General features: G+C 43.4%; 1 protein-coding gene across 1 annotated transcript in view; it reads right to left on the bottom strand.

The window, feature by feature from the left end:
* The window catches only part of LOC140422049 (ras-related protein ORAB-1), a 37,881-nt gene extending 23,518 nt beyond the window's left edge, over window positions 1-14,363 (bottom strand). The window contains exon 1 of the mRNA XM_072507030.1: window positions 14,176-14,363. Coding sequence (XP_072363131.1) covers window positions 14,176-14,198 — 23 coding nt within the window. The 5' untranslated portion in view covers window positions 14,199-14,363. The remainder of the gene's footprint in view (window positions 1-14,175) is intronic.
* Window positions 14,364-14,654: the final 291 nt, after the last annotated feature.

Raw genomic sequence — 14,654 nt, 5'->3', positions numbered from 1 at the left:
GTCTCACCATGCGCTGCAAAAATGCCTATTTTATTTAATTGCAATAAACAACATTGCATTTTCCTTCCTAATCACTAGCTGATTTAAACATGAGGATACAAATATACGATTAGAGCGTTGTGGGGACCAGGTTGGGAAGGTAGGTCAGCACAGACAAGAGTGATGGGAGGGCAGGAAAGTGTCAGTGGTTAGCACTGTTGCTGCACAGCACCAGGGTCCCAGGTTTGATTCCTGGCTTGGGTCAGTCTGCCCAGAGTCTGCACGGTCTCTACGTGTCTGCGTGAGTTTCCTCCGGGTGCTTCAGTTTCCTCCCACAAGTCCTGAAAGACGCGCTCGTTAGGTGAATTGGGCATTCTGAATTCTCCCTCACTGTACCTGAACAGGCGCCGGAGTGTAGCAACTAAGGGATTTTCACAATAACTTCATGGCAGTGTTAATGTAAGCTTACTTGTGACAATAATAAAGATTATTATACTTGTACTGACACAGTAACTTCAAGTTAGTAAACTGTCCCAAAGTGTTGCACAGGAGCATAACCAAACAGAATGAGACTTAGTCACCAAGGGGAGATGGCCAAAAACTTGGTCAGAGGTCTCTAAGCTTTAAGCAGCATCTGTAAGAAAGAATGAGAGATAAAGAAGCAAAGAGGCTTTAGGGAGGGAATTCAAGCTGAGTGCCCAGGAATCCAAAAGCAGTGCAAGCAATTGTAGAGTGATTAAAATTTGTGATGTTCAAGAGTCCAGAGCTGGAGCAGCAGAGATCTAGATGAGTTTTGGGGTGAGATAGGATGGGGGCCAAGGCTGATCAAGGCATTGTTCAATCCTAAAGTAACGTGTGAAGGATCAATAATGCCTTCTTTCTTTGGTTAATAATTCAAGCAGAAATACAGACTAACAGAACATTCCAGCATTAATCCCAGGGATTGTAACAAAATTACAAAAGCCTTTTATTTGGGTTGGAACAGGGTGTGCAGGGCAAAGGAAGAGGAAGCCGTGACAAGGGAAAGCAAAAAATCTTTGGCTGCATAATACTGAAACTGAGTAGATAGGCCACAGTAAAGCTAATGAAGTTCCGAAACGGCTCCCAAGGCCCTTATGAATATTTATCTTTATTAGCCACTCTTCTACTTCATTCTCAGGCACACCTTTCACCATCCTCTGCAAAATGGAAGCATCCCCAATACTTCATGCAAGTATGAGATACTCCAACTCATGTCTCAAACAACATGGGTGTAAATTCTAACCTGAATAGGAGTAGGCCATTCACCCCTTCAAGCCTACTCAGCCATTTAATAAGATCATGGCTGATCCAACACTCACCAAGTCCACTTTCTTGCCTTCTCTCTCTAACCCTCAATTCCGCTAGTGATTTTAAACCTATCAATCACAGCCTTGAAATTGCTCAAGGACTCGGCCTCCACAGCTTCCTCGGATAAGAATTCCAAACATTCACCACTCTTCTGAGAGAAGAACTTTTTCCTCAAATCCATCTTAAATGAGCACCCCCCTATTCTGTGACTGTCTGGTCCTACGCTCTCCCACGAGTCAAAACATCTTCCTAGCATTTACCCTGTCTTAAGCCCCTAAGAATCTTATGTTTCAACCATATCACCTTGCATTCTTCTGAACTGCCAAATACAATCTTTCCTCATATGGCAGTCCCTTCATACCTGGGATCATCCTAGTAAAACCCTCCTCATCTTTGTTTAAAGGACCAAAACTACACACCGTATTCTAAACGTGGCCTCACGGGTACATTGTACAGTTGCTGCAACAGCTCTCCTTTTATACACCAAATTCCTTGAAATAAAAGCCCAAATTCCATTCTTAAACCTTCACCATAAATGCCGATCTTGGCTTTTCACACCACATTCAGGAGTAACTGGTGTCCAACAGTTTGAGGTACAAACAAACAAATTAGGAGCATAGTAGGCCACCCAGCCCCTTGAAATTGCTCTGCCATTAAGAAGATAGTTGCTGATCCGATTGTAACCTCACATTCCTGCCGACCCCAATAACCTTTCACCATGTTAATCAAGAATCTATCTAGCTCTGCCTTCAAAATGTTCAAAGACTCTGCTCCACTGTCTTTTGAGGAAGAGTTCCAGAGAATTCATGACCCTCAGAGAAAAATTCAGATTTTTGATATCAAATATTAGTGCATCAATAATTTTGTGCCAATGGTCAAAAACAGACTACAAGACTGCAGTCATGAACAAATGGTTTATTAAATGTTGAGTACACAAAACTTCAGCAATGTTTATGTAAGTAATGACTGGAAAGGCAGTTCAGGCCTCTTGCAGTAATTCAGCTGTATCCAACTGGCAATTATAAATATACAGACGAGTTCAACATTTCAGTTGGGGCAGTATGGTGGCGCAGTGGTTAGCAGTGCTGCCTCACGGCACCAAGGTCCCAGATTGGATCCTGGCCCGTGTGGAGTTTGCACATTCTCCCAGTATTTGCATAGGTTTCACCCCCACAACACAAAGATTTTCAGGGTAGGTGGATTGGCCATGTTAAATTGCCCCTTAAGAGGAAAAAATGAATTGGGTATTCAAAATTTTTTTTAAAAGAGTTCAACATCTGTGTTGCTATCAATTGAGGATTAGGTTCTGTAGTCTGTCTGTGCTAACCATGGACATACAGACTGTTTCCAACTGATGCAAGTTTATATTGATGAACTGGTGAGGGTGAACTTTGTGTCTTGCCTTCTTCTGAGAGACTGATATTGCTCGCGTTTTCAAAAGTGATGAACCTCGAGCTGTAGATATGTTATCCCGTCCTTCCGTATCAGAAGTGACGCTCTTGTACCTGGCTGTACCCGCATGGTATCGCCAAACAATTACAGTAACTGTCAGAGGTGGAATTTCTGATTTTTATAGAATCGATATTTAGATAAATTCTGTCAAGAAAAACACAATAGACTAAATTTTCAGAGAATCACTTCAATCAGAGTGACACACATTACAAGTGTCACTAACCGAACACAAAGTCATAAGAAACTGGAATAAGAGAGCCGTTCAGCCAAATGAGTGTCCTGTCATTCAATACGACAATGGCTGATTTGATCGCAGCCTTCACACCGCTTTACTGTCCGTCCCTCATCACCCTCAACTCCCTTGTCCATCAAAAATCTAACTCACCCTTGCACCAGCCTCCACTGCTCTCCGGGGAAGGCAACTCCACAGACTACAACCCTTGGAACAAATTCCTCCTCTTCCCATCTTAAACAGGGACTCCTTATTTTCAAACTGCCCTTCCTTGTTCCAGATTCCCCCATGGCAGGAGAATTTCTCTCAGCATCCAGCTGGTCAAGCCCCCATCAGAATCTTACACGTTTCAATCTGATCACCTCATTCTTCCAAGCTCCAATGAGTATAGGCCCAACCTGCTCAACCGTTGATCATTAGACAAGCCTTTCATCTCAAGTACAGTAATAAAAACAAAAGTACTGGAAAAACGCATCAAATCTGCCAGCATTTAGTGCCTCTTCTTTGGAACACCCTTAATCTCAGGAATGGACCGAGCGAACCTTCTTTGAATTCCTTCCAATACAATTATGTCCCTCCTCAAGGAGACCAAAACTGTACACAGTATTCCAGATGCAGTCTCACCAATGCCCTCTATAGCAGTAGCAAAGTCTTCCTACTTGCATAGTTTATCTGATTAGCAACAAATAAAAGTTTTTGCTCATTACTTGCTAAACCTGCATGCTAGTGTTTGTGACAAGAGCACTCAGCTCCCCCTCCAGCCTTTCTCAATTTAAATATTTAGCTTTTCTATTCTTCCTGCCAGAGTGAACAACCTAGATTTTTCCACATGGACATCACCTGTCAAATATTTGCCCACTCACTTAAAACGATCTATATCCCTTAGCAGACTCTATCCCGCTTACAACTTGCTTTCCACCCAACCATTATATTTGGTTATGATCACTTATCCAAGTTATTAATCTAGATTGCAAAAATTGGAGACACCAGCACGGATCCCTGTGGCTCACCACCAGTTAGGCCATCGATTTGAAAATTACCCATTTCCTGTTAGCTAGTCAAGCTTCCATCCATACCAATATATCACCTCCAACACCATGAACTCCTGCACAAAAATCAATAGAGTTAACACAACCTGATACAAAACAGTTAGCCAATCAAGTATGTGCTATTAACCCATTAATTTGGGTCATATCCACTCTTGGTCTCTTGTCACAACTTAACAGTGCCATGCTTAGCCCACACTGAACAAGTGATCACATGGAAATACACAAGATAGTAAATAATTAAATTCTACTGGAAACGAATATTGGAACATCATTTTCACTTTAAATTTCATGAATTTGACATGTTGTCGACCATTTCAATGCGTCTAAATCCTCTGTTCCTGGTCCAAGTTGGAGCAGGAGCATGGAATCTTACTGAATAGAGGGCCATTCAGCTCATTACACCTAAGCCAGTTATTTGTTGACAGTCCACTTTCGGCCCGAACCCCAACTTTTTCCCCATAATCTTGAAAATTAATCCCCTCAAATACATGTCCAAATGCTGTCTAAATATTCTTATGGAATTGGGTTTAGCCACCCTTTCACGTGCTGCATTCCAGATCGTAACACTGAAATTATTTGTAAAAATAAACATTCCGGCACCTGTTCGGGTACATTCAGAATGTCCAAATGACCTAACAGCCGTCTTTCAGGACTTGTGGGAGGAAATCGGAGCACCCGGAGGAAACCCACACAGACACGGGGAGAACATAGACTCCGCACAGGCAGTGACCCAAGCTGGGAAGCGAACCTGGGACCCTGGAGCTGCGAAGCAACAGTACTATCCACTGTGCAACCATGCCGCCCACTCATTTCTCATTTTCCCTGTAATCTTTGCACCAAGTATCCTAAATCCACAAAGTCAGATTACTGACCCATGCCCATAAGTCTCTCCTAACTTGGTCCAACAAAGGAGCTCAAAATGTTAATGGACTTCCTTGTTTTTTCAATGCCCATATTTGAAAAGCCAAACATCCCATACACTTTCTTAACCAAGTCACCTTGCCCTTCTTCCACCTTCATAGATTGGGAATATGCACCCCTACATTAAATGACTTTCCATGCTGTTCCAGCCTAGAGGAATTACTTGACACTTATCCTAATTTTTCTCTCCTGCGTCTGCCCATTTCACTCCGTTTCAATCCTGTTCAATATTTATTGTTGCCAAGTTTTGCACCATCCAAAAACTTCAAAATTCTACTCCCTATACCACACCATTGCCTTCCGACACCTCTCCTTCATTGTCTAGTACAGCTACTCTGATCTGGTGTCACTCTTAACTTTTATCACAGAAGGGCTTTCTTCTCACAATGTCAGGTTTGGGACATTGTAAGCTGTGTAGTTGATGAAAATGACTCACTAATGATTGTGGTGGAATCATTAATAAACAATCCATGGTTGAATGACAATTTACTAATGTAATTTCTTTATTTTCTCCCTAGTAGACAATACATTTTGTATTTTCATTTTAAGTCTTGCTTGCGTACTTTTTATGATTGTCTCTTATCTTTTTTCCATGCCCTTTGTACAAAAACAACTTTAGGGACAAAACCCAACACTGACTCAGTGCTGAAAACAGAAATAGAAAGATCAAAAGTGAATTTGGAATCTGTTCAGAATCATCGTCACCAGGATTAACTCAATGTTAGCATGCTCCATTAGGGAGACTATAGCAATAGATACTTTCTGGTTTGGCCCAGCAATGCTCAAATTACAAAATGTACCAACACTTCAATCACATAATTCCAAAACCAGTTCAGCTTTGTATTTTAATCTCCCTCCTGGAAATTAGACATACATTGTATTTAACAGCACAGAAGGAAACTACATGATCTATCGTGCCTCTTTGAAAGAGCTATCAGAGTAATCCCTCTGTTATAGCATCACAGGCATACATGAGAAAACATAATGGGAATGACAGAAATAGATAAAACTACAAAATTTGAACCCACACGAGAATAACAATTACCATCACGGAATGACAGTATTCTATCCCTAAAGTCCTTTTCACATTCATCATCTACTTTTGGTAGAAACCAAACCAACCATCAGCTTTTTGTATAGTTCATTATTATAACTACTCCAAGCATTGTATGTTTTCTTGTGGTTCGCAAAGTTTACAATGTTCAGGATTACACCAAGCAGCTACGAGTAGGCATTGGTTAATTACTTGCGTATTAGATCCTCAAAAGGTTAATAACTCCTTAAATTGTCAATCCTTAAGTTACAATAAAAACATTCATTTTTTTAATAAAAACATTCATTTTAAAATAAATTAGAGTACCCAATTCATTTTTTCCAATTAACAGGCAATTTAGCATGGCCAATCCACCTATCCTGCACATCTTTGGGTTGTGGGGGCTAAACCCACGCAAACACAGGGAGAATGTGCAAACTCCAAATGGACAGTGACCTAGAGCCTAGATCGAACCTGGGACCTCAGTGCTGTGAGGCAGCAGTGCTACTCACTGCGCCACCATGCTGCCACAGTAAAAACATTCAGACATTACAGACTGAGGATCTTGTGATATTTGTTAGGATGTGACCATTTGAACAAGGTCAAACACCATAACAGCAGTTTTCTGGTAATAGAGTTCTATCTCCTTGTGTTAGTATGTCACTTACATCACGGTTTCAATATTATATATTTGCACTGAAGACGTTCAGAAAAATAATTTATATACATAACATATCTAAATGCCATCTGAACAAAGTACGGGTTATTGTGCTTGTGTTGTCCAAAGAACAAAAAGATTACAATGTTACCCCAATGGAACTTTTGGAAATAGTTTGCTACAAATAAGCATGTAATTAGATTGAGTTTTGAAAGGACAATGTCTTCCAGTAACAGAGTGAACAGCTTGCGTAGCACATAGATGATCATAGAATTTACAGTGCAGAAGGTGGCCATTCGGCCCATCAAGTCTGCACCGGCTCTTGGAAAGAGCACCCTACCCAAGGTCAACACCGCCACCCTATCCCCACCCAACACTAAGGACAATTTTGAACACTAAGGGCAATTTATCATGGCCAATCCACCTAACCTGCACATCTTTGGACTGTGGGAGGAAACCGGAGCACCCGGAAGAAACTCACACACACACGGGGAGGATGTGCAGATTCCGCACAGACAGTGACCCAAGCTGGAATCGAACATGACAATCATTCCCTGCAGTTCCACATACATAAAGTCTTCAAAATATATGTATCAGGAGCAGTGCCAGACATCAGTTAGAAGGGAGGAAAACAATGTCAGGTTAACTTTTGCTTGAATACCCCTTAAACCAGTGTGGAGGTAAGGAAAATAAAACAGGTTGCCTGTTCCCATCTCGCCATTGAAGGTGAAATCTCATCCAGATACTTAGAACCATAGAATCCCTCCATTGCAGAAGGAGGCCAGTTGGCCCATCAAGGCACCAGTCCCCTCCTGAAGGAGCACGCCACCCAGGTTCACTCACCCGCCCTATCCCGCAAAGCTTCTGACAAGGACAATTTAGCATGACCAATCCACCGAACCCGCACAAACTCAACATTACGGAATACAGCAATGCACATGGTTTTAATCACACTGAATCAGGTGAAACCTGGGCATGGGGATAAAGGGTCATCAGAAACAGGAGGGGAATGCTGTAAGGTTCCTGGTCTTGATTTGAAAATCTTAAACACCATCAGAGCAACACTCATTACCCATCTTAACAGTTCTCTTTTGCTAATACATGGATGATGTATTGGCACAGGTTCATGCCCTCGCTCCAAACTAGAAAATATCAACTGTTGTCCAATTTCCACCCTTCCCTCACCTTCACATGATCCATCTCCCTCCTTCCCCAGCCTAACATTTCCATCTCTGGGAACAAGTAATCAACCAACCTTCTCTCCAAGCCCATTGACTCATACAAAAACCTGATTAAGCTCCCCCTCATCCCACTTCCTGCAGTAGTTCTATTTCAATCGGCCAGTTTCTCTGCCTCTTAAGCAATTTTCTGAAGATACTATTTTCTATATTTATGCTTTAGCAGTATTTTTTTTTTTCACTTGAGGATTCCCTTCCACTGTGGTTGGCAGGGGTCTTCAATCAGGTCTGTCCCATTTTCCACATTTCGGTTTGCACCCTTTCCACTCTATCCCAGAACCACAAAGCTCCACGTATCCCCACATTCCACCCAGCAGCCTCCTTAATTCACTGAATCACCTTCTGTCATTGCCACCAACTCCAGCATTCTGACTGGATCATTCCACTCTTCAATTATCCTTACCAACCTCCCTGCCTTCCCATACAAGCAGTGCTCTTTCAGCACCTCCCTTTCCACCGTTTAATGCCGGTCCAGTATCCCCTCCCAGGTGAAACTGCCACTGACTATTTAGACCATAAGACCATTTACTGCTCACAATGTGGTATCCTCTACAATGGAAAGTCCAAAGATCACAATAGTTTTGTAGAACATCTTCACTCAGTTTTCTTGATCCCAAAACTTCCACCATTTAATGCGGTCATTGTTACCCTTGAGCTTCAACTCCACTTTCCCACCCATTCTCCATATCCCTCGATTCCCTAAGAGGCCAAAAATGTCTCCATCCCAGCCAAAAATACATGACAAATGGAGAATCCCTGGGATAGGGAATTCCAAATATTTCCAATCTACTGGTGAAGTAACGTCTCCATTCCAGTGCCAATTGATCAGTCCCTTATCCCGGGTCTGTGCCCCCGTGTTCCAGATTCCCCAGCCAGGGGAAAACAACCCGTCTATATGCTGTCAAGTCTCTTCAGAGAGAATTCTTCCTCCACAGACGCTGCTGGATCTGAGTGTTTCCAGCATTCTGCTTTTGATGCATGGACCAAATTACATCCCAAACTGAAGCAAATGTATAGATGAAGAAGCTAACTAGGCCAACCTGGGTCCTTGTTTCGCTAATCCAGAGTTCACAGCCATGAGAAATATTCAGAAATCTGAGAATCAAACTGATGCTTAGATTTGGAGGCAAACAAAAGTGTAGGGACAGAGGGAGGGAAAGCAAATCTGAAAATTAAGCACACATTGACCCAATTCTTTATTCATTCCCTTCCAAAATCCAGAGTTGATTAAAGGAATCAGCAACTATCTCTCAGCCGACATCCTTGCAGCCAATCGGTTAAAGGGTGCTGGAACAAACTTTCTGCATACTTAATATTACGGAAATGAATGACAGGTTAAAGTTTCAAAACAAATCTTCTATACTTGCCATTAAACATTATTAAACTGTGTTTACACCCACTCTGGAAGTATCTTTCGAGTTTCCAGTTCCTACTCGTCATTGTGCATTGCTTAATTGCTGTAACAATTCACCAGCACAGCACAAATTGTGGCAGGAATAGAATTCCCACTTCTTTTGTCAACTCAAGACTTCAAACAAATTATACTCTCTTTTTCCATTGTATTATCAAGTAAATAACCAATGTACAGTTGGTATTAGGCATGCTCTTCACTTAAACACATTCCCTCTATTCCAAGGCATTCAATAACTATCAAGCTTACCTGCAAATCTCAAAACCAAGTGTCAAAACCACTTGCAATTCTCATCTAAACCTCACCAAACCTATTCCAGAATAAAAAGTGTACAAAATATTCCAAATTCAGCCTGTAAGACAAAGTGAGATATAACATGATAATCAAGTGCCCTTGACCTCCATTCCAGCAACTGATTGCAGCTTCAGACTGGATACATTCAATAAACAAACACAAATAAATCTTTTTTGAACACTCAAAGATGCCCATCCACTGTGCACGAGTTTCAGATTACATCATAAATCCACCTCGTCATGAGAATGTCACTTTAAGAAATGTTTGGCTGCTCATGTTACTGCAGTGATGTCAGAGTGTGGGTGGAGCTGAGCTCCGGCTCTGCTTTTTAGCTTCACTTTGAGAAAAGCTTGGGTGTGTCTGTGTCTTTTTGTTTTCAGTACTGGAGCTGAAGCCAGACAAAGCAGCTGTACTGCTGTCCTCTGTGCCATGAAAAGACTATCTCTTGATCATTTGGTGAATTCAGAATAATAAATGTTTTCAGTAGTGACTTTAACCTGATGTACTTCTGTTAAAGGTTTTGTTTTTAAGTTGTATGGATGTTTTTAAAAAAGCTTAAAAGGATTACGTAGTGTTGTAGACTTTGGGGGTTGTATTTGAATTAATGGTTGCTAAGATGTTCACTATGTTTTAAAATAGTTAACTTGAGTTCATAGAATAAACATTGTTTTGCTTTAAAAAATACTTTTCCATTTTTGCTGTACCGCACCTGCAGAGTGGGGCGTGTGCTCCCCATAGCACAACCTATTAAATGTTGTGGGTCAGATGAACTCCATAATACACTTTGGGGTTCTGTAAACCCTGGCCCATAACATTCTATTATCTAACCTTGCACCTTTTCAGTTCTCTCAGATGACGTGGGCTGTACTTTGTAGTTTATAAATGGAAGCTACCAGCAAATCATACCAGCAGCATGCAGCTCACAGATCTCTTAGGAATACAATACAGTAGCAACTGGCATAATTGAACACATTAACCCCTCACCTCAGAATAAACACAAACAACTTTCTTAATCTCTCAGATGCAACACTAATGTAACAGTTTGTCATCATCATACAAAACATATGGCACATTAAGTTAAATTATAAACAAATTTAATTTCCGTTACTTGTCCTAAAGTGATGTTCACAATAACTGCCTCAATGTGTAAATTCTATTATTTTTTAATCCATGCACTGATAACACAATTTTAAATGGTTGCCATAGGAGCCAAGTTAGACAAATAGTGGCACTGAACCAAAAGAGGAAATATTAGGATGGGTGTTTAGAAAATTGGTCAAATAGGCACATTTTGAGGCTAATGGAAGGAGGGGTGAAGGGGCTGAGGGAGGGAATTCCAGAGGTTAGGGCTCAGACAATTATAAGCATGGCAGGGAGGAGAATGCACTAGAGGCCAGAGTTGAAGGAATGCAGAGTTCTCAGAGGGCCGGAGGAGGTTGGAGATGAGATTGTGCAGGGTCAGAGACATTTGTACATGTGGGTGAGAATTTTAATCAGGAACAAATGTAGGTCAGTGGGCAAAGTGGTGATGGGTAAATGGTGCAGGTTAAGAAATAGGCAGCAGACTTTTTGATGAGCTCAGGTTTACAATGTTAAAGACAAAGGTAGGTCAGGAAAGCACTGGAATAGGGCAGCACAGTGGGTTAGCACTGCGGCCTCACGGCGCCGAGGTCCCAGGTTCGATCCCGGCTCTGGGTCACTGTCCGTGGAGTTTGCACATTCTCCTCGTGTTTGCGTGGGTTTCGCCCCCACAACCCAAAAATGTGCAAGCTAGGTGGATTGGCCATGCTAAATTGCCCCTTAATTGAAAAAAAAATGAATTGGGTACTCTAAAAAAAAACATTTTTTTTTTTTTTTTTAAAAAGGAAAGCACTGGAATAGTCATAGTCACTAAGGAGTGGATGAGGGGTTTAGCAGGTGAATAGAGATAGGCAGTATGGTAAATGGTTAGAGCAATAGGTTACATTTCACATTTTCCACAACTGTGCAAGTGTAAGCATAGCTCCACTGGTAACTTCTGGATCAGAAGGTTACAGTTCCAAGTCCTGCCAACAGCACTACACGGTGGCATAGTGGTTAGCACTTTGGCCTTAGGGAGCATCATTGCAAGGGACCCAGGTTCAATTCCAGCCATGGGTGACTGTGTGGAGTTTGTACATTCTCCCAGTGTCTGCATGGGGTCCTTCCAACTGCTCCGTTTTCCTCCCACAATCCAAAGATGTATAGGTTAGGTGGAGTTATGGGGATAGGGCAGGGCGAGTGGACTTGCGCAGGGTCGGTGCAGACTTGATGGGTTGAATGGCCTCCCTTCTGCACTGTTGGAATTCTATGATTCTATCTAGGTTGACAGTTTAGTGCACACCTGAGTGCTACATTGTCCAAAGTGTCAGAGATGAAACCAGCCTCAAATAGAAATGATTACTGTTCGATGGAGTATTAGTTCCATAAATACAGGACACTTGCAAACCTCAACACTTAACCTGCCCCTGTTTCACAATGAACCAAACTGGATCAACTAACTCAATGGCCTTAGTTCAAATTCCAGATTAACTGCTTATACATGCTACTCATGCTAGAAACCATTTCCTAATTGGCTCCTTTTAAGGAGTTGATCCACTCACTACCTCTCCTTCAGTGTCTCATTCTATGCAAGACCAAACATGAAGTACCGTACTGTCAAGCCAATCGAGAACAGAGGCAAAGATGAGCCACCTCTCTATCACGCATTTCTGACATGTACATTTTGTAAGCTCAGCACACTTCTCTATAAGCTGGCCTTGTAGCGGATTAAAAAACGTGAAATGTAAATTGACTGACATTTTGAGGCTCGACTAGTTTTGAATTACTAGGCTACCAAAAAGCAGCAAGGCGGCTGGAATTCCAGAGTTGCTTATGCTGAGTGTTCAGTATTTAGCAAAGTCCACATGACCTACACCTGTCACATCCTGTGTGGATCTCATTGGACTAGATCAGGAAAGTATGCTGAAAAACCTTCCGGGCACTTTTTGTAAGAAAAAAGTGGAAGAAATAGATTTACCATTAACTGTAAACATCAACAGCTATGAAATTACAGGTGCCAGTTCCATGCCAAGTCAGGCATGAAAAGGTGGATGCAACTATGTTATGTTCAGAACAGAGGGTAGCCAGCAGTTAACAGTCATTTGCAGAGCCCACCTGGAGCAGGTTCTTCACTTCACATACACACAGGACAAAAGGCCAATCAGCCTTCAATCCTGTTAAACTGAGACAGACAGGAGACCACCAATCAGTGCCCTTGAACCTGTTACAAAGTGGCAGGTGGCCATTCAGTCCCCTTGAGCCTATTACAAAAGGGCAGGTTTTCAGCCCCCTTGAGCCTGTTTCAAAGGGGCAAAAGGCCATTCAATTCCTTTGAACCTGTATCAAAGGGGCAGTAGTCCATTCAGTCCCTTTGAACCTGTATCAAAGGGGCAGTAGTCCATTCAGTCCCCGTGAGCCTGTTGCAAAGGGGCAGAAGGCCATTCAGTCCCCTTGAGCCTGTTAAACTGGGGCAGGAGACCACCAATCAAACCCCAGGAGACCACCAATCAATCCCCTTGAACTTGTTACAAAGGGGCAGGAAGTCATTCAGTCCCCTTGAGCAACAGGGCAGGTTATTCCACCCCCTCAAGCCTGTTAAACTGGGGCAGGAGGCCATTCAGGCCCCTTGAGCCTGTAAAATAGGGGCAATGGGACATTCAGTCCACTTGAGCCTGTTACAAAAGGAGGAGGCCATTCAGTCCCCCTGAACCTATTACAAAAGTAATAAGTCTTACAACACCAGGTTAAAGTCCAACATACCTCTTCATTCACCAAGGAAGGAGCAGCACTCCAAAAGCTAGTGATATAAAAACAAACCGGTTGGACTTTAACCTGGTGTTGTAAGACTTCTTACTGTGCTCACCCCAGTCCAACACTGGCATTTCCACATCCTGTTACAAAAGGGGCAGAGAGGAGGCCATTCAGTCCCCTTGAGCCTGTTACAGAGGGGCAGGAAAAGACCATTCAGGCCCCTTGAGCCGGTTAAAACTGTGGCACGAGTCCATTCAGTCCCCTTGCTTGTTACAAAGGTCAGAAGGCCATTCTGTCCCCTTTGAGTCTGTTTCAAAGGGACAGAAGGAAGCCACTCTGTTATGCCATTCAATTGTTAAGAGCAAACCGTATCTTTTTTTCCCAATTCCATTTACCCTGTAACTCTTATACCAATCTGGCAGAAATCGTTCAGTTAGGAAATTTCCCACTCCATCCCTACCTGAACAGTTGGCCCGGGGGGGGGGGGGGGGGGCAGATCCCCGCTGTGGGTGAGGAAATGCTTCCTGACATCAAGCCTCAAAGGGCTGGTTCTAGTTTGAAGACGGTCCCCACCCTCCCGTTGGTCTCTCCCAGTGACTGTCACCGCCAGCTGGCCCAGAGAGGGAGGCCGCTCTTCACTTCTAACTGCAGCAGCTGGCTCGTCCTTTCCCTGACAGCTGCCAGGCCCTGACCGAGGTCCGGATCCGGGCCCAACCGGGGCAGCGGCTTCACCCCCGACAGAAAAAAGAAAGAGAAAGTAGGCACTTACTACTCGGGATTCATGGTTGACATCTCACTTTTCAACCCCCGTCAGCTGGATGTTTTTTGTTGTTGCTTTCCTCTCACGGCTCCAGGTTATGTTTCTGCGTCTGAGACTCTGTATTGAATAGTTAGGGAGCAGTGCTTCGCCCCCCCACAACACTCAGCGACAACCCAAAATGGCGGCCTGAAACCAGGAAATAACAAGCCGGCGGCTCCCGCGCTGCCTGCCGGGAGTTGTAGGCCCATGACGTAATCGGCCCCCAGCCCCCCGCCGCCGCCCGCCAGAAAGACGGCAATACCCGCCGGTCACCGCGCGCAACCGTCGCATGCGCGCTGACGTCCCCCCGCCGCGCCTTTGCGCGCGCGCTGCTGACGCTTCCCCCCCACACCTCTCCTGATTGCGTCACCACTGAACACGTGGCAGCCTCGCCTGGCCTGAGCCCAGAGCCAGAGGCTGTTACTGGGAACTGATGGGGGTTGGGAGCT

The sequence above is a fragment of the Scyliorhinus torazame genome, chromosome 1, assembly GCF_047496885.1.
Source record: "Scyliorhinus torazame isolate Kashiwa2021f chromosome 1, sScyTor2.1, whole genome shotgun sequence".
Taxonomy (NCBI): domain Eukaryota; kingdom Metazoa; phylum Chordata; class Chondrichthyes; order Carcharhiniformes; family Scyliorhinidae; genus Scyliorhinus; species Scyliorhinus torazame.
This window is presented reverse-complemented; position numbering and strand designations above follow the sequence as displayed.